This window comes from Heterodontus francisci, chromosome 32 (assembly GCF_036365525.1).
Source record: "Heterodontus francisci isolate sHetFra1 chromosome 32, sHetFra1.hap1, whole genome shotgun sequence".
Lineage (NCBI taxonomy): Eukaryota > Metazoa > Chordata > Chondrichthyes > Heterodontiformes > Heterodontidae > Heterodontus > Heterodontus francisci.
In genome coordinates, this window is record NC_090402.1 from 46,755,690 (window position 1) to 46,782,208 (window position 26,519).

The 26,519-nt window shown below is 44.2% G+C and overlaps 1 protein-coding gene across 2 annotated transcripts in view; it reads right to left on the bottom strand.

Annotated features, from left to right (window-relative positions):
- pnpla7b (patatin-like phospholipase domain containing 7b) overlaps positions 1-26,519 on the bottom strand; it is a 382,057-nt gene that overhangs the window by 319,285 nt on the left and 36,253 nt on the right. For both annotated transcript variants that reach the window (XM_068012742.1, XM_068012741.1), the window contains exons 5-8: positions 21,848-21,930; positions 20,040-20,128; positions 10,908-11,048; positions 692-851 (exon numbers count right to left, since the gene is read on the bottom strand). In XM_068012742.1, the coding sequence (XP_067868843.1) occupies positions 692-851; positions 10,908-11,048; positions 20,040-20,128; positions 21,848-21,930 (473 nt within the window). The remainder of the gene's footprint in view (positions 1-691; positions 852-10,907; positions 11,049-20,039; positions 20,129-21,847; positions 21,931-26,519) is intronic.

Sequence of the window (26,519 nt, forward strand, 5' to 3'; positions counted from 1 at the left end):
CAGTGTAAGGGAGCTGGATTACCAGTACATGCACAGTCAGTAGCACAGGGTACTAGCAAGGAAGACTTACTGAACTCAGCAATATGAGGAATCAGAAGAACTGTCACTGACCTAAAATGTTAACACTGCTTCTCTCTTCACAGATGCTGCCAGACCCGAGTATTTCCAGCATTTGTTTTTATTTCAGATTTCCAGCATCTGTTGTATTTTGCTTTTATGAGGAAGCTGGGTTATCAGAAGAGATAGTCATTAACACTGGGTGTTGGCTTGGAAGAGTTACCAAGCCCAACAGTGTGAGGGAGCTGGATTAACATTGATAGTCAGTAAAAGGGTGGGAGATCTGTCAGAGATAGTCAGTAGCAAGGAGGATTTACTGGGCCTGACCATGTGATTAATTCCTCCTTCGCAGCTGAAGCATCATGAGTAATTACTACTGCCCATAATGTAAACTCAGCTCCATCAAACACATCAAATAGTGCAACTCCTCTCAGAACAACTCCAGTGGGATTCGCCTCCACTATTTAAACATAACTATTAAAAGAATGAAAAGGGACCACAATAAAAGTAGTAACCCTCTAATGGTTTGATTTTTGATGTGAGCCAGAACATACCAATGATTAACAGTACAAGAACAAAATGATTCTAAATGGTTTAAGCTGCTCTTCAGTACAGTAAGGAAGCACATTCTTACATTCTCATTGATGCAGAGTTCCAGCCTCCCATCCTGTACCACATAGATGCTGTCGTCGATCTCGCCTGGACGGAAGATGTACTCCCCTTCGTGGAATTGCACAAAGAACATGTGTTTGCACAGTTCCAGAAACAGTGGTTTCTCAAAGTGTCCCAACACCCTGCAAGGATAAAGAGTGGCACATTTAACACTGCAAGACAAGTAACAGAAGATGCTGCAAATGCACAGCAGGTCCACCAGCATCTGTAAAGAGATAGATTTGCATTTGATTATGGACTGTCAGCTTGTTTAATACTGTGCTCACAGTGACCCTCATTCATGATTCACACCAAAGCCACAACCACTTGTATGATCAGTCCTGATTCACGTTCGTAAGGAGCTTCATTTAGTATCCTAATATATAGTTGATGTTAACCATGCCATGGTAGGGAAACATTAATTGAAGGACCACTGAGAGTGAAACCATCTGATCGAGTTTCAGCCCAGATCGAGCCTCCTAAAGCCAATTTTGGAATGTCAATGGCATTTAGCACTGCAATAAAAACAAACTGCTGGAAAAACAGTAATTCCCTGGTATGTGTTGAGTTTACTGCTCTCTGCCAGGTCAGTTACTGGCAGATTACTATTGCCAACAGGAAACCCCTGCTTTTTGGTTGGGGTGGAGGGATAAGAAATTTTAAAAAAAAGAGTCCCCTATTGACTCTCACTGGAGTGTCTACATGTCCGCATCTGCTCGGAACAGATTCAGTGTTTGCTGTGATATTCACCCCCAATGCTGAAGCAGCCCTTCCAACACTATGTAGGGTCACTTCTGGCCACCAGTGTGCTGTCAGAAGCTGCCTGCATCTGCAGAACTGCACGAGAGCGAAGATCAGTGCCTTCAGTGGAGAGGTAGAGGGAATCACCCCGAATTTGTCTCTGGATACACATATACTGCATATCACAGTGTAGTTCAGGATTCAGGACAGTCAGTCTGCTGTGAACATATAGCACCAGGGGACAGCTTTGAAAGCAACACAGGGCTCAAATTCTCTTTTACCTCACCCCTAAATTTCTTCCCTGCTCTCCTCAAGTTCCATGCTGTCATCGGAGTACAGTTCCACAGATGCTGACAGCCTCCAACACTTCAGGGAAGGTTGCTGTCAAATTGCCATTCTTCGTGCACAGGCCTAGTCAGCGAGTGTAGGGAGATTATTTTATGATTTATCACTGTTGAGTCCAATCCTGTCCTCATCCAATGTGCACTTCCCAGCAGGATTCAACAGCAGGAACCACAGCTGCTTTGGTTCCCCTCTCTACCCAGCTGACAAGGAGGCCAATGGCAGCAGTTCACCTGACTACAGACCTATTGAGATTAGCTACCTCAGTAGAGATAGGGGGGTGAACTTGATTCCTTTAGACTGCGTAGCTTAATATTGCACTGGGCTATACCTATACTATGGGATTATCAAGGTAGAGGATCGAAATTTTAAAACTACCATAAGTTCAGATCCTTCACTTGAAAAGGCAAAACACAAGTTCAAATTAGCCTGCCCTAAACTCCAGAAGAAGTTACGATGATCAGTTACACACAGTTGCACACACAAGAATTCCACTACCCTATGTGTGAAAAAATGCTTCTTGACATCATCCCTGGAGGGAAGAGTGATGTAGTGGTAATGTCACTAAACTAGTAACCCAGAGGCTCAGGCTAATGTCATGGGGGCACAGGTTCAAATCCCATCACGGGAGCTGGTGGAATTTAAATTCAATAAATAAAATCAATTAATTCAATTAATTAATAAAAATTTGGAATTAAAAGCTATCAGTAATGATGCCATGAAACTACTGATTGTCATAAACTGGTTCACTAATACCCTTTAGGGAAGGAAATCTGCCGTCATTACTTGGTCTGGCCTACGTGACTCCAGACACACAGCAATGTGGTTGACTCTTAACTGCTCTCTGAAATAACAAGACAGTCAGTTGTCAAAGGCAATTAGGAATGGCCAACAAATGCTGGCCTTGCCAGCGACGCCTGCATCCATGAAATAAAAAAATGACCTATCTCTAACTTTAAGTTCTAGACACCCCATCAAAGGGAATGGTTTCACTCTATCTAACCCATCAACTCCTTTAATCATCTTAATCACCTCAATTAGATCATATTTTAAGCCTTAGAATTTAACCCTTTTAGTCCCATTATCAGTCTAGTGAATCTGTGCTGCACCCCCTCCAAGTTCAATGTATCCTTTCTGAGGTCCAGTGTTCAAAACTAAACACAGTTCTGTAACATGGGGTCTAACCAAAACCATGTGTCAGCTGTGGCTCAGTTGGTAGCACTCTTGCCCGAGTCAGAAGATTCTGGGTTCAAGTCAGACTCCAGGACTAGAGCACAAAAGTCTAGGCTGACACTCCAGTGGCTGCACTGTGGGAGTGCTGCACTGTCTGAGATGCAGCCTTTTGCATGAGATATTAAAACGAGGCCCCGTCTGCCCTCTCAGGTGGGCGTAAAAGATCCTGTGGCATTATTTTGCAGAAGAACAAGGGAGTTATCTCCGGTGTCCTGGCCAATATTTATCCCTCAATCAACATCACTAAAACAAATTATCTAGTCATTATCACATTGGTGTTTGTGGGAGTTTGCTGTAAATTGGCTGCTGGTTTCCTACATTACAACAATGACTACTTCATCGGCTGTCCGGTGGTCGTAAAAGGCGTGATATAAATGCATGTCATTCTTTTTTTCTTTATATAACTGTAACATAACTAACATAATTTCCACCCTTTGTATTTCAGCCCCCTTGAAATAAAGGCCAACATTCTATTTGCCTTTTGTACCTAGCTTTCAGTGATGTCGCTCAATGTAGAGCGTAGAGGATAAGGCAAGTACAGAAAGTGCAGGTGTGAAATCAAAAAGAAATTAGGAAAGCAAAAAAGAGGGCATGATAAAATATTGGGAAGCAAAATCATAGAAAACCCAAAGATATTTTATAAATACATAAACAGTAAGGAAGATAACGAAGGAAAGGGTAGGACCTATTACAGACCAAAAAGGTAACCTATGCATGGAGGCGGAATTGGGCAAGAGTCCCAATGAATGCTTTGTGTCTATCTTCACAAAAGGGAAACAATGTAGACATTGTAGTCCAGTAGGAGCAGTGTGAATATTGGATGGTATAAACAGAGAAAGGGGAAATATTAAGGGGTTTAGCCTCTTTGTAAGCAGACAAATCGCCAGGCCCGAATGAAATGTGTCAAAGGCTGCTAAGGGAAGCAAGAAAGGAAATAGCGGAGGCTCTGACCACCATTTACCACCCCTCTCTGGATGCAGAAGGCATCTAGGAAAAATCCAGGCTGACATTCTAGTGCAGTACTGAGAGTCACAAAATCAGATTATCTGGTCATTATCACATTGCTGTTTGTGGGAGCTTGCTATGTGCAAATTAGCTGCCAGAGGATTGCTGACCTTGTTGTTTAAAAAGGGAAAAACTGAGTAAATGCGGGCCAGTCAGCCTAACCTTGGTGGTGGGCAAATTATTGGGAAAAAATCCTGAAGAACAGTATAAATCATCATTCAGAAAGGCACAGATTAATCAGGGACAGTCAGCATGGATTTGTTAAGGGAAGGTCATATCTGATTAACTTGGTTGAATTTCTTGAGGTAACAATGAAGGAAGTACATTTGATGCAGTCTACATGGATTTCAGCAAGGATTCTGACAAGATCCCGTGTGGCAGACTGGTCAGAAAAGTAACGGTCCATGAGATGTAAGGGCGGGTGGTAAGCCGGATCCAAAAGTGGCTCAGTTGTAGGACGCAACGGGTTATGGTTGATCTGTACCTCTGCGCGCGCGCACGCACGCACGCACGCACACACGCACACCAGGATTTAGACTTAAATATAGGGGGAATGATTAAGAAATTTGCAATTGATACAAAAATTGGTCATGTGCCGGATTCGGAGGAAGAAAGCTGTCGACTTGAGGAAGATATCAATACACTGGTCAGGTGAGCAGAAAAGTGGCAAATGGAATTCAATCCGCAGAGTGAGAGCTAATGCATTTGGAGAAGGGAAACAGGGCAAGGGAACACATAATAAATGGTAGGATACTGAGAAGTATAGAGGAACAGAGCGACCATGGAGTGCATGTCCACAGATCCCTGAAGGTAACAGGATAGGGAGATGTGAAGAAGGTATATGGGATACCTTCCTTTATTAGCCAAGGTACAGAATGTAAGAGCAGGGAGGTTATGCTGGAACTGCATAAAACACAAGTTAGGCCTCTGCTAGAATACTGCATGCAGTTCTGTTTACTGCATTATAGGAAGGATGTGATCACACTAGAGAGGGTGCGGAGAAGATTTACAGTGATGTTGCCAGGACTGGAGAATTTTATCTATGAGGAAAGATTGGATAGGCTAGGGTTTTCTTTAGAACAAAGGAGGCTGAGGGAAGATTTAATTGAGGTATATAAAATTATGACGGCCTAGACAGAGTGGATAGAGAGAACCTATTTGCCTTAGCAGGGAGGTCGATAGCCATGGACATAGATTTAAAGCAATTGGTAGAAAAATTAGAGGGGAGTTGTAAGGAATTTTTTTCATCCAGAGGGCAGTGGGGATCTGGAACTTGCTGTTAGAGGCAGAGACCCCCATCGCATTTTAAAAAAATACTTGGATATGCACTTGAAGTATCTTAATCTACAAGATTACAAACTCAGAGCTGGAAAGTGGGATTACAGAATCACAGAATTGTTACAGCATAGAAGGCGGCCACTCAGATTGAATAACTCTTCTCGGTCAGTACAGATACAGTTGGCCAAATGGCTTACATCCGTGCTGTAAATGTTTTCCGTTTCTAACTGGTCAAGCAGCAGCTGCGGACCGAAATGTCTAAATTTTCAATCCTGCAGAGCTTCTTCATCCTTCCAATGGTGGATAAAACAATCATGCCTCAGAACATGAAGAAAAAAAGAAGAAGCCTGAAGGTATACAGCAGTCCTTGAAACACTGTTGCAGAATTGTCTAGCTGCTCATAAAACCATGAACAGTGGTGCAGCAAAAGTCACTAAGTGTTTATGGGAGACTGACCTCTCAATAATCCCTCTCATTTAGAAAAAAAGAACACAAGAAATAGGAGCAGTAGTAGACCACAAAACCTATTGAGCCTGCTTCGCCATTCAATACAACCATGGCTGATCTTAGGCTTTTAACTCCACTTTCCCGCCTGCTCACCATATCCCTTGATTCCCTGAAAGACCAAAAATCTGTCCATTCCAGCCTTAAATTATTTAATGATGCAGCATTCGCAACCCTCTGGGATAGAGAATTCCAAAGATTCACAACCCTTTGAGTGAAGTAATTTCTCCTCATCTCAGTCCTAAATAAATGGCCTGAGACTGTGGCCCTTGTTTTAGATTTCTAGACCAGCAGAAACAATCTCTCAGCGTCTACCCTATCCAGCCCCTTCAGATTCTGGTTAGGTTTCAATGAGATCACCTCTCATTCTTCTAAACTCCAGAGAATATAGACCCAATTTACTGAGCCTCTCATCATAGGACAACCCCCTCATCCCAGGGATCAATTTAGTGAACCTTTGCTGTACTGCCTCCAATGCAAGTATATCCTTTCTTAAATGTGGAGACCAAAACAGCACACAGTATTCCAGATATGGTCTCACCAAAACCCTGTACAACTGCAGCAAGACATCTGTTACAACCAGGTGAGAAAGACGTCTAGGAGTCCCTTTCAGCCTGCATGTGGTCTCACTGGAACAGGGTTTAATTTTAAACACACCGTGTTTTTAGCTCCCCCTTGATGAATCCTTGTTCACTGCTTTCCAATTATAAGGCAAAGAAACTAGCAAAAACAGGCTTTCTTAGGTTTAAAGAAGTTGAAATTTATTAAACTCCAACTCTAATTCGGTTAACACCTATGGATACACGCCGTGCCCCACGCTAGCATGCATATTTGGGCGGCACAGTGGCGCAGTGATTAGCACCGCAGCCTCACAGCTCCAGGGACCCAGGCTCGATTCTGGGTACTGCCTGCGCGGAGTTTGCAAGTTCTCCCTGTGACCGCATGGGTTTTCGCCGGGTGCTCCGGTTTCCTCCCACAGCCAAAGACTTGCAGGTTGATAGGTAAATTGGCTATTGTAAATTACCCCTAGTGTAGGTAGGTGGTAGGGAATATGGGGTTACTGCAGGGTTAGTATAAATGGGTGGTTGTTGGTCAGCACAGACTCGGTGGGCCGAAGGGCCTGTTTCAGTGCTATATCTCAAATAAAAAAAATAAAATACGCAACACACACATGCAAATAGAGACAGAAAAGAGAAGAAAAATAAAGTGGAAAGGTTTGAGGCAATATCTGAAGAGTTGTCGTTACGGTTCTTCAAGCTCACCGAAGAGTCTTGGATTGTAGAACAATCTTGCTTTTCGTTGGGGCCCAGTATTCTTCTTAAACCTTGTTCGCTGTAGGAGACTTTTCTCTCTTGGGGTTCATGTGTCGTCAGAGGATTCAGAGGCTTGTGAGAAAGAGATAGGAGTAGACAGGAGAGGCTGTAGTGAGCCAGCCAAGAGAGATCTTCAGTCCAGGGGCATTCTGCTTTCTGCCCAAACTGTTTGTACAAATTCCAAAAACTCAGGTTGCCCTGCAGGTTAGGCATGTGTCTAGCTGGTTTGACCATGTCAGTTTGTGTATTCGGCCATCTTAGCAGTCCACCTGGAATGCGAATCCCCCGATCTTTAACATCTGGTGATCAAAAGTCCATTGCGGGTTGAATGTGTCAGGGAATGGCTGCTTTGTCCTTCCAAACACTGTCTGCTAATATGCAAATGTCTTTTCCAGCCACGGCTGAACTGTTTAACAAGTCCTTTCTTCACTCCAGTAACAGTTTAAAATCAATGTTCATGACAAAATTAATGTGTTTCATTCTTGGCAGGTGGGGGGCCTAGCCCAACACTTGATTCATGTACTCCAATCCCCTTGCAATAAAGGCCAACATGCCATTTGCCTTCCTACTTACCTGCTGTACATGCATGATAATCTTTTGCGTTCCTGTACGAACACACCAAAGTATCTTGAAGCAGCAACCTTTACAAGTTTCATACCTTTTAAAAGATATTCTGCTTTTCTATTCAGAACAGAGACCCACAGCATGAAAACAGGTCCTTCATGATCTCTGCTAAAAGTATATATTTAATAAAAAGATTTCAAACTTGAAGGGAGAGATGAGCAGAAATAGTGCAGACATAAATACACTTTCATGGACAATGTCTCATGCACGGAGTCTCAATTAAACCTAGAAATCAGTGATCAATCCTTTACATGTACCTGCAGAGTAATTTTGTTTTATTTAATTTAGCCTCTCATCCATTTTCCAGCTGGGTGGGACTGCCCTCCAATGGTTCCATTACAACGTACCCAGTCATAGCCGGAGAATCCTCTGAAATGGCTTCCTTACCCACCCTCATACTGTTACCTCTGGTATCCCCCCAGGATCTATCCTTTGTCCCATCCTATTTTCATTTGCAGGCAACTGTATTATCCAAAAACACAACGTCAGACTCCACATGTACACTGATGACACCCAGTTCCACCTCACCTCCATCTTTCTCAACCCCTCCACTGTGTCTTTCTTGTCCAACTTCCAGTGCTGGCTGATCCAAAATTTCTTCCACTTAAAACACTGGCAAGAATGAAACCGTTGCCTTTAGTCCCCGCCATAAACTCCATTTTCTAGCCACCAGTTCCATCTCTCTCCCTGGTCACTGTCTCAGACCAAATGAGATTAATCACAACCTTGGTGTTCTTTTTGACCCAGAGTTGGGCGGCACAGTGGTTAGCACTGCAGCCTCACAGCGCCAGGGACCCGGGTTCAATTCCGGGTACTGCCTGTGTGGAGTTTGCAAGTTCTCCGTGTCTGCGTGGGTTTCCTCCCACATGCCAAAGACTTGCAGGTTGATAGGTAAATTGGCCATTAGCAATTGCCCCTAGTATAGGTAGGTGGTAGGGAAAAATATAGGGACAGGTGGGGATGTGGTAGGAATATGAAATTAGTGTAGGATTAGTACAAATGGGTGGCTGATGGTCGGCACAGACTCGGTGGGCCGAAGGGCCTGTTTCAGTGCTGTATCTCTAAACTAAACTAAACTTCCAACCCCATATCCTCTACATCACCAAGAACACCTACTTCTACGTGCATGATATCAGCCTTCTTTGCCCTTGCTTCAGCTCATCTGCTGCTGCAACCCTCATCCATGCCTTTGGTACCACCAGACTCCATTCGACTATTCCAAATGTTCTCCTGGCTGGCATCCCATCTTCAATTCTCCATAAACTTCGACTCATCCAAATCTCTGCCCGGATCCTAACTCACACCAAGTCCAGTTCACACATCACCCTGGTACTTGCTGACCTACATCGGCCTTGATTTTAAAATTCTCATCTTCATGTTCAAATCCCTCAATGGCCTCACACTTCCCTATTTCCGTAACTTCTTCCAGCTCCAAGAAATCTGCATTCCTTTACCTCTGACATTTGGCATCCCCCATTTTCTTCATCACACCATTGACAGCCTTCAGCTATCAAGGCCCCAAGCCCTGGATTTCCCTCCCTAAACATCTCCACTTTTCTCTCCTCCATTAAGACATTCCTTAAAACCAAACTCTTTGACCAAGATTTGATCACTTATCCTCATGTTTCCTTCTTTAGCTCAGTGCTAGTTTTTGTCCAGTACTGCTCCTACGTGGAGCCTTGGACATTTTACTACATTAAAGGTGCAGTATAAATGCAAGCTGTTGCTATCACTGCTGAACACAGCAAACAGCATTTTCTAGTACAAGTTCTGTGCTATCATCCTATTACTACAGTCCTCTTTAAATAATTGCATAAATGTTTAACTGCTGACATCTCCAGTGCTTTCCAATATTAAAAGGTGCTGTGTCTAGAGGGCAGATGACTAGCCCAATAAAATAATAACGCAGCTCAAAGCTTGAGTCATAGCCACATAATACATATTACAAAGCTGTTTACCAGCATTTAGAAATATTTAACTCGTATCAGATTGAAAATTATTCCTGCCATTAGCGTACAATAACATGCAGCAGACTCAGCTAATCATTTAGGTGCAGAGAGAAATGAAGATTGATGCATGGCTATAGAAAGCATTAGTGTGTGTAGTTATCTTGTCCCATTTCGTGTCCACCCTCCTATTTCTGTAGCCTCACCTCACTCCCTCCCTCTTATTCTCCCCCATCATCCAGAACTCCTCCCTCTCACACTGACTGCATCTCCTCTCTGCTGGGCCATCTCCTATTATTTGCTCACCATCACACCAGTTCTTTCTTGGTAACTCAGGCCTCTAACCCTCATGGCTCTTCTCAGCCCTGTTTCCAGCACTTGCATCTCGGTAACCAGAACTCGACACAATATTTAAGGTGCAGGCCAACCAGAACACAGTACAGTTTGATCATGACCTCCTCGGATCTGTATTCAGCTGTTTTGGCTACATATAAAGACTTGTATTTATAAAGAACCTTTCACAACCGCAGGACATCCAAAGCACGTTACAGCTAATGAAGTACTTTTTGAACTGTAGTCATTCCTCGTGTTGTAGAAAATGTGGCAGCCAAATTGCGCACAGGAAGGTCCCATAAACATCAATGCAATGACCAGGTAATCAATTTTAATTATGTTGGTAAAGAGATAAATATTGGCTAGGGCACCAGGGAGCTCTCCCCTGCTCTTCTTCAAAATAGTGCTATGGGATCTTGTACATCCACCTGAGCGTGTAGACGGGGCCTCACTTTAGCATCTCGTCCAAAAGGCAGCACCTCCAACAGTACAGCTCGCCTTCAGTGCAACACTGGACTATCAGCCTAGATTGTGTGTGCAAGTGTCTGGGGTGAGACTTGAACCCACAACCTTCAGAGGCGAGAGTGCTACCACTGAGCCGTGGCTGACACTACTGACTGTTGACATTCTGTTGACTCAGTTGTTTGCTGCTCTGCATTGCTTGGATGGGTTTAGCATCAGGTCCACTGAGAACGATTGCATGATTGTCACTAGTACTGGCAGTAATGGAGATAAGACGCTGAATTTGAAGCACCACTCAAAAAATATATTGGTACATTAAACTGTATCAAGTATAATTGCCCTATAGGGAACACTAAATAGGCCTAGCAACAACACAAATTGTATGGTGTAAGTGGCATAATTTACTTGACATGCTTACCTAACATTCTTGAGCATATAAAGAACCTCAGAGGGCAAGTGGGAATTTTTCACATCAAATTCAGTCAGATCAGCCTCCAGCAATGAGGAGGGTGGTTCCTTTGGCTGCAGGGTTGGAGGCTCCTTCTTGAGTCGGAGTATCCTGCAAAGACCATGAGTAGAACAAATTAATACTGCAATCAGAAGGTTTTTTCCATTTTTTAAATTGCTGGGGTACATTGAACGTAACAGGAATATAAATGATGGCTGAAAGCAATTGAACACTAGTCTCCATCAGCATCACACTGAAGGACTCACCTATTAACAAGTGCGCCCATACTCAGTAAACACTCAGATACCCGCCCTGAACTGATGACCCCTGTGGACAACCTTATCTTGTGAGCAGTAACATCTCCTCACACATTCTCTTCTTTTATCAAGGCTTCCCATTTAAACCACTGTATTCTGAGGCCGCTACAAAATAGGGGCACTGGCTGATTCTGAGGCAACAGCCCTGGACTTCAAGAAAAAAAAACATAACTCAAAGCTTAAAAATAAAAAAGACAAAAGTGTTCACCAAACCAGGTTCTGATTCAGGCCAGCTGTCAATGAATAGTTCCCGTCAGGAACATCAAGTGCAGCAGCATCCCAATGTTTTCCATGAATCCAAGAAGTCCACATTTAACACCAGCTGCCAAACTTCAGAACTCTTAAATTCAAGCACTGTCAGCACTACCTTGCATGGAGTTAACCATCAGCTGAAAATGTGCAACTTGTGTCCAACATTAACTATTACTTGGAACTGTGGATCTTGTGTGCAGAGTTAACCAAACCTACGATACTCTGCAACTTGTACATAACATTACCCACTGCTGGTACTCTGCACCTGTACAGAGCAGCTGGAACTCTGTACCTTCTACGTAAAATTAACCGCCACTTGGAATTATGTACCTTGTACATAAACAGACAAAGTAGATCAGAAAGCTACTGTAATTCACTTAAAACAAAGGAGAAAACAAGGAGACATATTAATAGTAAAATGGTGATGAAAGGAGGAGTGGGGCTGATTAGAGACCTAAAAGGGGATTTACACATGGAGGCAGGGGGCATGGCTGAGGTATTAAATGAATACTTTACATCTGACTTTACCAAGCAAGAAAATGCCACACAGGTCATGGTGAAAGAGGAAATTCAGACACTTGAAGGGTTTAAGTTTGCTGATGAGGTATAGGGCAGGCTAGCTGTACTTAAAGTTAAGAAGGCACTAGAACCGGATGAGATGCATCCAAGGATACTGAAGTAAGTGAGAGTGGAAATTGCAGAGGCACTGGCCATAATTTTTCAGTCTTCCTTAGATTCAGGGGTGGTGCCAGAGGACTAGAGAATTGCAAATGTTACACCCTTGTTCAAAAAAAAAGTGTAAAGATAGCCCAGCAACTACAGGCCAGCCAGTTTAATCTTGGTGGTGAGGAAACTTCTAGAAACGATAATTCGGAATAAAATTAATAGTTACTTGGGCAAATAGGGGATAGTTAGGGAAAGCCAGCATGGATTTGTGAAGGGCAAATAGTATTTGACTAACTTGCTGGTGTTTTTTGATGTACAGAGAAGGTTGATCAGGGCAATGCTGTTGATGTAGTGTACATGGACTTCCAAAAAGCATTTGATAAAGTGCCACACAACAGAATTGTGAGCAAAGTTATAGCTCATGGAATAAAAGAGACATTGGTAATAACATGGATACGAAATTGGCTGATTGTCAGGAAACGGAGAGTAGAGGTTAATGGATGTTTTTCGGACTGGAGGAAGGTTTTTGTGTAGTTCCCCAAGGGTCAATGTTAGGACCCTTGCTCTTCCTGATGTATATTAATGACCTAGATCTTGGTGTACAGGGCGGCGCAGTGGTTAGCACCGCAGCCTCACAGCTCCAGTGACCCGGGTACAATTCTGGGTACTGCCTGTGTGGAGTTTGCAAGTTCTCCCTGTGTCTGCGTGGGTTTTCTCCGGGTGCTCTGGTTTCCTCCCACAAGCCAAAAGACTTGCAGGTTGGTAGGTAAATTGGCCATTATAAATTGCCCCTAGTATAGGTAGGTGGTAGGGAAATATAGGGACAGGTGGGGATGTGGTAGGAATATGGGATTAATGTAGGATTAGTATATATGGGTGGTTGATGGTCGGCACAGACTCGGTGGGCCGAAGGACCTGTTTCAGTGCCGTATCTCTAAACTAAACTAATACAAAACTTGTAAACATCGTGAACTGTGAGGAGGATAGTGTAGAACTTCAAAAGGACATGGGCAAGTTGGTGGAATGGGCGGCCAAGTGGCAGATGACCATTAATTCAAAAAAATGTGAAGTGATTAATTTTGATAGGAAGAATGAGGAGAGACAATATAAAGTAAAGGGTACAATTCCAAAGGGGCTGCAGGAGCAAAGGGACCTGGGCGTATATGTGCATAAATCATTGAAGGTGGCGGGTTGAGAGTGGTTAATAGAACATACAGCATCCTAGGCTTCATGAATAGCAGCATAAAGTACAAAAGCAAGGAAGTTATGTTAAACTTGTATAGAACACTGGTTCAGCCTCACCTGGGTTATTGTGTCCAGTTCTGGATGCCACACTTTAGGAAAGATATAAAAGCATTAGAGAGTGCAGAAAAGGTACACTAGAATGGTTCGAGGGATAAGGAAGTTCAGTTAACGTGGATATATTGGAGAAATTAGGACTGTTTTCTTTGGAGAAGAGAAGGTTGAGAGGACATTGGATAGAGGTATTCAAAATCATGAGGGGTATGGACAGGGTATGTAAGGAGAAACTGTTCCCATTGGTGGAGCTATCGAGAACAAGAGGGCACAGATTTAAGATAATAGGCAAAAGTAATAGCGATATGAAAAAGATTTTCGCGCAGCAAGTGTTTCAGATCTGGATTGCGTTGCTTGAGAGTTTGGTGGAGGGGAGGTTCAATCGAGGCATTCAAGAAGAAATTGGATTGTTATCTGAAAAGGAAGAATGTGCAGGGCTACGGGGAGAAGGCAGGTGAGTAGTACTAGATAAATTGCTCTTTCAGAGTGCCAGCACAGACAGAACAGGCCAAATGGCCTCCTATTCTGTGACGGTTCTGATGCTGAAAATTGTAATATTTTCCTTGTCCCATATAACATGCATTGTATCATATACAGCCCCCTTCCCAGCTCCCCCTCGCAACCCCCCCTCCTTCCACTCCTCCCCCTCGCATCCCCTCCTCCCACAGGCACCATCCTACACCTGTGTAGGGGCCCTAACAACCCCACTGCCTTGTGGGCGTCTCGGGAGAGACCAAGGGAGTAAACCCTAACAGATAATCCGGAGCGGAACCCCGTAGGCGGTCATGTGTCACCTTTGGTATGTTTCCGGCAGTTCCTGCAGCCATACTGGTGCCAAACGTCGTGCTCTGCACTCCTTTGGACCCCACCAGAAAGGCCGAGGGGGGTTTTGACGACTGGGCAACTCCCAACCTCCAAAAATTTGCCCAGGCATGCGCCATGGAGAGGTCACTCCATAGTTGCCTCACAGCGACTGACACAACACGGAAGGCAGCAGTTACGGGTTATAAGTCCAGATAAATTGGCGTAGAAACTGGGCGCCACGGGTTGCCTTTGTCGGTGGGAGAGGTCATTGCACCTCACTGGACAGCTACCGCCCGCCTCAAACCGGGCAGCCCCCGGTCAATAAGGTTCTGTCCCGCCACAGTCTACCTGCTTCAATGGGTGCTTGGAGCTCAGGGTCATTGCCCGAAAGGTGGACTGATACACCGCACCAAACAACACGAAAAAAGGAAAGAAGGTACCAGCCCTTCGCTTTGCAAGCTGGAACGTCAGAACTGTGTGTCCTGGCCTGTCGGAAGAACTTACACAAATCAACGATTCTCGGAAGACCGCCATCATTAACAACGAGCTCAGTAGACTCAATGTAGACATTGCAGCACTTCAGGAGACACGCCTCCCCGCGAGTGGATTTCCAGCAGAGCAAGACTACACCTTCTTCTGGCAGGCAGGGATCCTGAAGAACCAAGACAGCATGGAGTGGGCTTCGCCATCAGAAACTCCTTGCTCAGCGTGATAGAGCCTCCCTCAAATGGCTCGGAACGCATACTGCCCATCCGACTGCTCACCACCTCTGGTCCAGTACACCTACTCAGCATCTATGCTCCAACACTCTGCTCCCCTCCTGAAGCTAAAGACCAGCTCTACGAGCAACTCCATAACATCATTAGCAGCATCCCCAACGTGGCGGCACAGTGGCGCAGTGGTTAGCACCGCAGCCTCACAGCTCCAGCGACCCGGGTTCAATTCTGGGTACTGCCTGTGTGGAGTTTGCAAGTTCTCCCTGTGTCTGCGTGGGTTTCCTCCGGGTGCTCCGGTTTCCTCCCACATGCCAAAGACTTGCAGGTTGATAGGTTAATTGGCCATTATAAATTGCCCCTAGTATAGGTAGGTGGTAGGGAAATATAGGGACAGGTGGGGATGTGGTAGGAATATGGGATTAGTGTAGGATTAGTATAAAATGGGTGGTTGATGGTCGGCACAGACCCGGTGGGCCGAAGGGCCTGTTTCAGTGCTGTATCTCTAAACTAAACTGAACACCTATTCCTGCTGGGGGACTTTAATGCCAGGGTTGGGGCCGACCATGACTCATGGCCCTCCTGCCTTGGGCGCTATGGCGTTGGAAGGATGAATGAGAACGGGCAGAGACTGCTTGAGTTGTGTACCTATCATAACCTCTGCATCACCAACTCGTTCTTTCACACTAAACCCTGTCACCAGGTTTCATGGAGGCACCCAAGATCGCGTCGTTGGCACCAGCTAGACCTCATTGTCACAAGGCGCGCCGCCTTAAACAGTGTTCAAATCACACGCAGCTTCCACAGTGCAGACTGCGACACCAACCACTCCCTGGTGTGCAGCAAGGTTAGACTCAGACCAAAGAAGTTGCATCATTCCAAGCAGAAGGGCCACCCGCGCATCAACACTAGCAGAATTTCTCACCCACAGCTGTTACAAAAATTTCTAAATTCACTTGTAACAGCCCTTCAAAACACTCCCACAGGGGATGCTGAGACCAAGTGGGCCCACATCAGAGACGCCATCTATGAGTCAGCTTTGACCACCTACGGCAAAAGTGCGAAGAGAAATGCAGACTGGTTTCAATCTCATAATGAAGAGCTGGAACCTGTCATAGCCGCTAAGCGCATTGCACTGTTGAACTACAAGAAAGCCCCCAGCGATTTAACATCCGCAGCACTTAAAGCAGCCAGAAGCACTGCACAAAGAACAGCTAGGCACTGCGTAAACGACTACTGGCAACACCTATGCAGTCATATTCAGCTGGCCTCAGACACCGGAAACATCAGAGGAATGTATGATGGCATGAAGAGAGCTCTTGGGCCAACCATCAAGAAGATCGCCCCCCTCAAATCTAAATCAGGGAACATAATCACTGACCAACACAAACAAATGGACCGCTGGGTTGAGCACTACCTAGAACTGTACTCCAGGGAGAATGCTGTCACTGAGACTGCCCTCAATGCAGCCCAGCCTCTACCAGTCATGGATGAGCTGGACATACAGCCAACCAAATCAGAACTCAGTGATGCCATTGATTCTCTAGCCAGTGGAAAAGCCCCTGGGAAGGACAGCATTACCCCTGAAATAATCAAGAGTGCCAAGCCTGCTATACTCTCAGCACTACATGAACTGCTATGCCTGTGCTGGGACGAGGGAGCAGTACCCCAGGACATGCGCGATGCCAATATCATCACCCTCTATAAAAACAAAGGTGACTGCGGTGACTGCAACAACTACCGTGGAATCTCCCTGCTCAGCATAGTGGGGAAAGTCTTTGCTCGAGTCGCTCTGAACAGGCTCCAGAAGCTGGCCGAGCGAGTCTACCCTGAGGCACAGTGTGGCTTTCGTGCAGAGAGATCGACCGTTGACATGCTGTCCTCCCTTCGTCAGATACAGGAGAAATGCCGTGAACAACAGATGCCCCTCTACATTGCTTTCATTGATCTCACCAAAGCCTTGGACCTCGTCAGCAGACGTGGTCTCTTCAGACTACTAGAAAAGATTGGATGCCCACCAAAGCTACTAAGTATCATCACCTCATTCCATGACAATATGAAAGGCACAATTCAACATGGTGGCTCCTCCTTAGAGCCCTTTCCTATCCTGAGTGGCATGAAACAGGGCTGTGTTCTCGCACCCACACTTTTTGGGATTTTCTTCTCCCTGCTGCTTTCACATGCGTTCATGTCCTCTGAAGAAGGAATTTTCCTCCACACAAGATCAGGGGGCAGGTTGTTCAACCTTGCCCGTCTAAGAGCGAAGTCCAAAGTACGGAAAGTTCTCATCAGGGAACTCCTCTTTGCTGACGATGCTGCTTTAACATCTCACACTGAAGAGTGCCTGCAGAGTCTCATCGACAGGTTTGCGGCTGCCTGCAATGAATTTGGCCTAACCATCAGCCTCAAGAAAACAAACATCATGGGGCAGGATGACAGAAATGCTCCATCCATCAATATTGGCGACCACGCTCTGGAAGTGGTTCAAGAGTTCACCTACCTAGGCTCAACTATCACCAGTAACCTGTCTCTAGATGCAGAAATCAACAAGCGCATGGGAAAGGCTTCCACTGCTATGTCCAGACTGGCCAAGAGAGTGTGGGAAAATGGCGCTCTGACACGGAACACAAAAGTCCGAGTGTATCAGGCCTGTGTCCTCAGTACCTTTCTCTATGGCAGCGAGGCCTGGACAACGTATGCCAGCCAAGAGCGACGTCTCCATTCATTCCATCTTCGCTGCCTCCGGAGAATACTTGGCATCAGGTGGCAGGACCGTATCTCCAACACAGAAGTCCTCGAGGCGGCCAACATCCCCAGCTTGTACACACTACTGAGTCAGCGGCGCTTGAGATGGCTTGGCCATGTGAGCCGCATGGAAGATGGCAGGATCCCCAAAGACACATTGTACAGCGAGCTCGCCACTGGTATCAGACCCACCGGCCGTCCATGTCTCCGCTATAAAGACGTCTGCAAACGCGACATGAAATCCTGTGACATTGATCACAAGTCGTGGGAGTCAGTTGGCAGCGTTCGCCAGAGCTGGCGGGCAGCCATAAAGACGGGGCTAAAATGTGGCGAGTCGAAGGGACTTAGTAGTTGGCAGGAAAAAAGACAGAGGCGCAAGGGGAGAGCCAACTGTGCAACAGCCCCGACAAACAAATTTCTCTGCAGCACCTGTGAAAAAGCCTGTCACTCTAGAATTGGCCTTTATAGCCACTCCAGGCGCTGCTTCACAAACCACTGACCACCTCCAGGCGCGTATCCATTGTCTCTCGAGATAAGGAGGCCCAAAAGAAAAAAGAACATAAACTACCTGCTAGATTCTGTTCCTTGTATGCGAAGTTAACCATCACCTGGAACTCTGCACCTTGTACAGTGTCAGCTTTTTGAAAAATGTGACCTTATTACAACTTCATGAGTGCACCAGGAGGCTATATCATCTGACACACCAAAGCGGAATGGCAGTCCCCCGATACCGGCAGAACTGAGGCAGGAATCGTATGAGCAATAGAGCTATAATTAGGGGCAAAAAACTTGCAACATCATGCTTAATAAAATGCAAGGGATGACCAGGACTCTTTTACCTCAACTATTCCATTACAACATCCAGCTGCAACCAAATGGTGCTAATCTCTAAGCCTCCTGTGTTCCTTTTAGACCATTATTCTGTTGCACATACAGGCACCAACTTACTTGCAAATTCCACAATCAAACAATAACCTGATATGAATCGCATATATTGTTTCACTTCATCTAAAATCTATCAATTCAGTAAAAGTCAAAAGATTCCCTCACTTTCTCCCTATGGTCAGTGCTTGCACACTATTAAATCCCTCTGCTGCATTATCATTTGTGTGGTGACGCAAGGAGGCTGCATGTCGATGTACCACCCCCTCCCCACCATATAGGTTTTCGATCATCGCCCATACAGTCAGGGTAGGTGCAAAAATCAGGTCAAAGAGAGGAAGAACTATGTCGATATTCACATTAGACTATACACAGACCTTTCAAACTCCAGCTCCAAAGCAGTGGCAGAGGCCCAAGGGTTAAGTCACCTGCTCATCTCATCAAAGTGAGGAACTATGCATAGCACCCGGTTGGAAACAATAAAGTGACCGCATCGAGTCAAATGGTGACTCACACCAGCAGGACTCAGATATTAAAATAAAGGCACTTACAATCTGCCATACACATCTGGGGCCAGGTGACTTAAGTCATTCAAGGTACACTCTCAATGTCTATGAAATTAAATGAACTCCTCAGTATTTATTTGTTAAATACTCGTCTAAATTACTCATTACCTTTACAAACTGTAGAGGAAGAGGGTATACACACATTAGGTGAAAACAAATAAATTAAGCACTTTTGAAGCTTAGTCACAGCTGTAATGTAGGAAATGCAGCAACTATTCTGCACACAACGAGGTCCCAATAAACACAAGTGTGAAAATAACCAGGTAATCTGTTTTAGTGATTTAGTGAGGGACATCGGGGAGAACTCCCCTGCACGTCATCAAAATAGTGGCATGAGATCTTACACATCCAGATGGGGCCTCGGTATAATGCCATATTTAAAAGACCTACACTACAGTACTCCTTGAGTACTATATGCAGCGTCAGCCTATATTATGTGCTCAAGTGAGGACGTGCTTGCTTAGTTCCTGGCCTAGCCATTAGATAAGATGCCTCACTAAAACAGGTATTTATGTCCCTTAGGAAGTAGGACTCTGAATCTTCTATTAGACACCTCTCCCTGGATCTCAAAAGCACAGCAAAAACTACAAGACTCTTGGGGAGAACAATTTGAGCCAAACTACAACGGCCCTTCAAATATATCCCAAAATGGAAATATACTGAACAAATAGTGAAATTTCTTAATTGAGAAAGGATAATTTTACTTATTTTAGTTGGTGCAGCAAATCCATCCATAGCATAGCTGACAGGATACAAGACATCATCTGGGCATGTATCATGGCAGAATCTATCATTTTTCTCCTTTCCTCCCCTTCATCAAGATAATTAAAATTAGGCTAAAGCAATTTGCACTGTGTGTACCTTCTAGCCAGGTTCAGTACCTTCTGCCTCTTCCTCAACCTCTGACGAGGCATATTGTTCCCAACCAGCGATGACGTAGATAGCTTCACCTGGAATTTAAAGGAATGCAAATTATAAGCAACAGCAAAATCATCCTGTACTGTTTCAAAATTTGTTTCATGGGTATTTTTGAAAAATATGTAACTTGGTACTTAGCTGCCAAAGGATCTACTTAAGCAGCTTAAAAGGGCTCCATCAGGATTCTACCATATACATAATTCCATGTTTGGCATTTTTGGTCAGTAAGCTAAACTCACAAAACACCCAGCCAGTGTGGCAGAGAGAAGTGTTGAAAAACATCCAAACACCTGCCCCCAACCCAAATCCATTGGTGCAGTGGATAAATGCACCAATTCGTGGTGCCCAGTCCAACATAGAGTAGCAGGAACCCAAGTTCAGTATAACTGGGGAGGGAGACATGAGTGCAGTCAACCTTATTAAGGAGGAAGAGGAGAAATATGACGAGGGGTGGAGGAGAAGGCTCCTACTTCTCATTTTTATCCAGTAGCCTCTCTACGTGGACAGAGACAGGAACAAAAATAATCAAAAATCCTGTACACAAAAGTTGCAAAAGGGAAAAAAAAACAGGGGAAACTGACAAGTTAACTCCCAATCCCTTTCAAAAATAAAATCTCAATGAAATTGGTTCATAAAATTCTCGTGATCTACAAAACAATCTGGTTTTATTGCTGATCAAGCTTGACAGGATTAATACAGGAGTATTCCAGCCATAAACACTGGCCAAAAGTCTCTCAATAGTCTCCGTTATTTCAGATTAAACTGTATTAACACTGCTCATTTGTGAGGATCAAGCGCCACCTTCTGGCATTTATGAGGCAGTGCCAAGGTGGCCCACACCTCGCCATACATTGAAATAACTGGTTCATCTCTTTTTATTTTGTATTCATCAAGGTGACAGATATTAGCACCGTGTTACTTCCCATTTCTGGCACCCTCTGAGCTACAAATCATTCCCAGGAAATACAGCGCAGCTTGATTTGGAGAAAAATTTTCCTGTTGTGTCCCAGTCTCAGAAAAGTGTCCCCTGCTGCATCAATCTGATACTTTGCCATTTTTCACATTGTCACAGAGAAGTTGCCAACTAGCACATAATTTGGAGCAGTTTTGGTCCCATTCCCACTGGGAGCTTTGGTCAACTGTCCAAATTAATTTCACACAAGACCCCTCCAGGAGGGAGGGACAGGGGGAGTGAGTGAGTGGCTTCCATCCAGTCAGTCTGAGTTGGATTCAAAACCAGTTCCTGGAGAAGAAAAAGCAAATATACTAGCACAGTGTACCAACTAGTTCCACCAATAGTAAAAATCATACATCATGGCAAGGCAGCCCAGTGATTGGCAACACCAAAACACCATGTCAAAACCAGCAGGACAGATCCATAGCTAGCATCCAACGTAACTCAGTATAACGAGGTATTTAACACAGGCTCAACTTCCTGCCAACATTCCCACCACCACAAGGTGAAATTAACTCTCACCACCACAAGGTAAAATCAATCAAAGTAGTAGAACAGGTGATGGAATTGCCCCAGCTGCTCGGACATAACTGGCAGTAAATCACACAGCACCACAGGCAGAAGTCTGGGAGCAGGGTCACTGTGCTCTGAGTCAGCGAAAGAGCAGACCTGGTATAACAGTATAAAGAAAATGTAATACGTTTAACTGGCAGGAAATTAAGTAATTACACAGACTACTCAGCTGAATAGAGTCCTTTCTAACCATTTGACAGATTTGGATCTAAGGCAAAATTACCTTTCTCATGATTTTTCTTCCATAAAACATCACCTTGTCTCTCTTTCGGAATCGGTACCTGGTCACACCCTGCTGCTGCTGTTCTGCAAGAGAAATCAAAACCCTAGAAGTGAGCAAGTTACCAAACAGCCCTCCTACATAAAGAGCACTTACAGCAATCATACAAAGAGCAGCTATTAGTCTCAGCTATGAAAATGTGCTTTCGTGTTTAACCAAAAATGCCCAGGGGCAATGGTGCCACCAGCATCAGATCCTCCCAAGCAGGGAAGAACTCAGGACCTCTGTTCTTGATCATACTGAGATATTTTCCACATTAAAGGAACTTATACGTACAAATTGTTGCTGTATCCAATGCCCCAAACTGCAAGGGCTCTTGTGGACATCACATGAAGACAGCAGCAAATGATCAAATATTCCACTGACAGTCTGAATAGTGATTGCTGTTCTGTAAGCCAAAGAAGAAGATTGCAGATCTCCTGGTATTGCCCCAACCAACACCACCAAAAACAAATTATCTGGTCTTTTACCTCATTATTATTTGTGCACAAATTGACCGTCTTGTTTCCCTACTTTACAAGAGTGCCATGGAATCTTTTATATTGACCAGAAAGGGCAGATGGAATCTCAGTTTACCGCCTCATCTGGATATGGTATCTGTCAGTACAGCACTCCATTAGTAATACACTGAAACGTCAGCTTAGATTATGTACTCAGATTTGCACAACCTTCGAACTCAGGAGGTAGGACTGTTACTTCTGAGCCACGGCTGATATACTAGATGAAGTTTTATATGCCCCTCAACCTACTGGTTCTACTTACCTCCATTATCAGCTTAAATATCTACAGATAACAATGTAGAGAGCTCACAGTTGGAAACCCGTGGAGGACACTATAGGTTTGTAAAGCATAAACACAAAAGGCAATCTCCATCGATATTGTCACACCTCAATATGAAGACTCCATCTCAAATTTAACAGAGTCGCCTAGGATGCTATGTTGTTTGCCTACCGCTGGCAAAAAGTATCAAGAAGTGATTAGAGACATAGGATCAGAATAGAGATTTTTCCACACCCAGGGAGATTTAACGTCTTTGATTAAAAGTCACTGTTTTGACATAAAAGCTAAGCTGAGGCATTAAACAGGATCTGGTTGCTCTTGCCAGCAGGTCGATAAGCCAGAAAGACAACCTTGGAGACTATTAGTTAGCTCAAGATGGTTATGCTCTGCTACTCACTAACCTCAACATTTTAGGTAATGTGATATCAAAACCACTGTCTTACAATGCAGCTGAGGTTAAAGATATATACTTAAAAACCTCATAAAAGGCTTGCATTAATATAGCGCCTTTCACAAGCGCTTTACAGCCAATGAAGTGCTTTTGAAGTGGAGTCACTGTTGTAATATAGGAAATGCAGCAGCTAATTTGTACACAGCAAACTCCCCCAAACAGAAATGTGCAATGACCAGATAACCTGTTTTTATGATGTTGAGTGAGGGATAACTATTGGCCAGGACACTGGGGGTAACTGCCCCGTTCTTCTTCGCGATAGTGTCAGGAATTCTTTCATATCTACCCGAGCAGGCAGATGGGGCCTCGGTTTAACGTCTCATCCGAAAGGTGGCAACTCCAACAGTGCAGCACTTACTCAGTATTGCACTGGAGTGTCAGCCTTGATTTTTGTGCTCAAGGACTTGATCCCAAAACCTTGTGAGTGCGCTGCCAACTGAGCCACAACAAGAGGTGTGAACAGAGGAGAACTGATCCACAACTGTAGTGACTGCTAACAGAAAGAGAAACTGCTGCTGGAAATACTCAGGAGGTCAGGTAGCATCTGTGAAGAGAGAAGCAGAGTTAACGTTTCAGATCTATGACCTTTCATCAGAGCTGGCAAAGCTAAGAAAAGGTTTTATGCAAGGGGGATGGGGAAAGAGAACAAAAGGGAAGGTATGTGATTGGGCAGAGGGCAGTAGAGATTAAATAAATATGTCACAGGACAAAGGCAGAGTGTATTAATGGTTGTGGTGAAAGAATGCATTAGTCCAGAGATTGTTAATGGCAGAATAATCAGCAGCTCTGTCCAAAAGCACGTGAGAAACAGGCACATGATTAAAAATTAAAATAATTTTTTAAAAATGAAAAATAAAAAAGACCAGTCATGCTCTGAAATTGCTGAACTCAATGTTGAGTCCACAAGGCTGTAAAGTGCTAATCGAAAGATGAGGTGCTGCTCCTTGAGCTTGCGTTGATGAAATGAGAATTGATGCTTTCAGCCAATTCACACCCTCTCTGTACTAACGCTTTGTCTTTCAGCACACCAATAACATACTGTTTCCCTTTGTTCCATGACCTACTGGTCAGTTATTGTTTGTGACCCTCTCCTATCAACACCTCTTTTGTTATCTCTTGCCCCACCGCCCCTTTATTTGCTTAAAACCTTTTACATTTCTAATATTTGTCAGTTCTGATGAAGAGTCACTGACCTGAAACGTTAACTCTGCTTCTCTCTCCACAGATGCTGCCAGACCTGCTGAGTATTTCCAGCATTTCTTGTTTTTATTTCAAGTTTTACAACTTTGGTTCATGACCACCAGCAAACAAAGTTCACCCATTCCAACTTGGGGGCATTAGTGTGTCAGATATCAAAGGATCTCAGGGACTCAAAATGTGGCTGAATTAGCTCCAGCATCACTAGATTCAGACTCTAACCATTGGCCCAGGTTATAAAGGTATCCTTTCAGCAAACCTTTAAAATCAGTGGGTACTGTCTCCGTTTTATTCTCCACAGGAACACAGGTAGCCCTATATATTCTAATGGTGATGGGACAAATTCCCCAGTTGATCCAAGATTGCAGATACTCCAGTACAAGAAACACAGCTGAACTTCACAAAGCAGTTTTCACTTGGCTTTAGGAACAATCTTTAAAACAAATGTGTGGGAATCAGGGTCTCCACAACCAGTTATTTGAACCGAGATACTTGCAGAAAGCTGGCTGGTTGGGATCAGGGCAATTAGGGATAGGCAATAAATGCTGACTCTGCCAGTGAAGCCAACATCTCATGAACGAATATAAAAAGATAAACATTGACTTTTCAGTTGCTCAAGCGGCAAGCTGGAAGGATCAACTCAGACCAAAGTGATATAAAGAACCAGAATCTTTAAGGCCAGTATGGGGTTACTTAAATATTTTTGGTTTCCTCTATTATAACTTCACACAAACATTTCCTTCGAAGACATAAAACCTTAGCTCACAAAGTATTGCAACTTCCATAAAACATGGCTAGTGGATATCTAAACAAGTCTATGTTTAGAACAAGTGCAGTCATTATGAATTTATAGCATGCTTCTAAGGGTGCAATCTGTCTGTTCAGGAATTCTAGTACCTCATTGTCTATCCTTCAGTTTTCAGCTGACAATATTCATCCTGAACAGCATTCCAGAAGAGAGAAATATGAAACTTAAATAGTTGGTAACTCGTCATATTTACTCATATAGCTCACACTTAAAAACAGGTGACCATAAAGTCCACTGAGTCTGCTGCTCCATTCTCTCCACATCCCTTGATGCACTCACTTTGCAAATATCTACTTCCCTTTTAAACATGCCTATATTATTGGGCTTGTATTTATAAGCCTACCAAGGCACTGTGTTTCATTATGCTGCAGCAGTCTATAAAGGGTTTACTTTTAACTAGTTTTAGCTCAAATTCTAAGATTATGTACTCTTATTCAGGATTTTGTTACTAGAATCCATCCTTATCAATTTATTATTTTAAACACCTCAATTAGATCAACCTCCTCGTCTTCAAGTAATACAACCAAATTTACCCAGTCTTTCATCACTGCTCAATTCCTCAGGGATCATCATTATTACTGGGTTTTCTCCCAGGCTAAATACATCATTCCCAAAGTGTAGGAGTCATTTTGCACGCCTGTCACTACCAGAGTCATATGATTATACAAATCATTTATCATACCTCGTTACAAATTGATCTGAGCAGTGGGCTACACAACTGCAGCAGCATTTCCTTGCTTTTATATTCAAAATCTCTAATAATGAAGCCCAAAATCCCAATAGATTTCAACCACTTTTTGCGCCTGTGAGCTTATGTAACTGGACCCTTACATCTGTACTAATTTCTTCCCACATCTACATTGCATTCCTATTCTCACATACAGATCACACTCTGCAATATTGAATTGCAGCTACCATTATTCCACCCACTTGCTTAACCTATAGCCAACCATCAAGAAGATCGCCCCCCTCAAATCTAAATCAGGGGACATAATCGCTGACCAACACAAACAAATGGACCGCTGGGTTGAGCACTACCTAGAACTGTACTCCAGGGAGAATGCTGTCACTGAGACTGCCCTCAATGCAGCCCAGTCTCTACCAGTCATAGATGAGCTGGACATACAGCCAACCAAATCGGAACTCAGTGATGCCATTGATTCTCTAGCCAGCGGAAAAGCCCCTGGGAAGAAAGGACAGCATTACCCCTGAAATAATCAAAAGTGTCAAGCCTGCTATACTCTCAGCACTACATGAACTGTTATGCCTGTGCTGGGACAAGGGAGCAGTACCCCAGGACATGCGCGATGCCAATATCATCACCCTCTATAAAAACAAAGGTGACCGCGGTGACTGCAACAACTACCGTGGAATCTCCC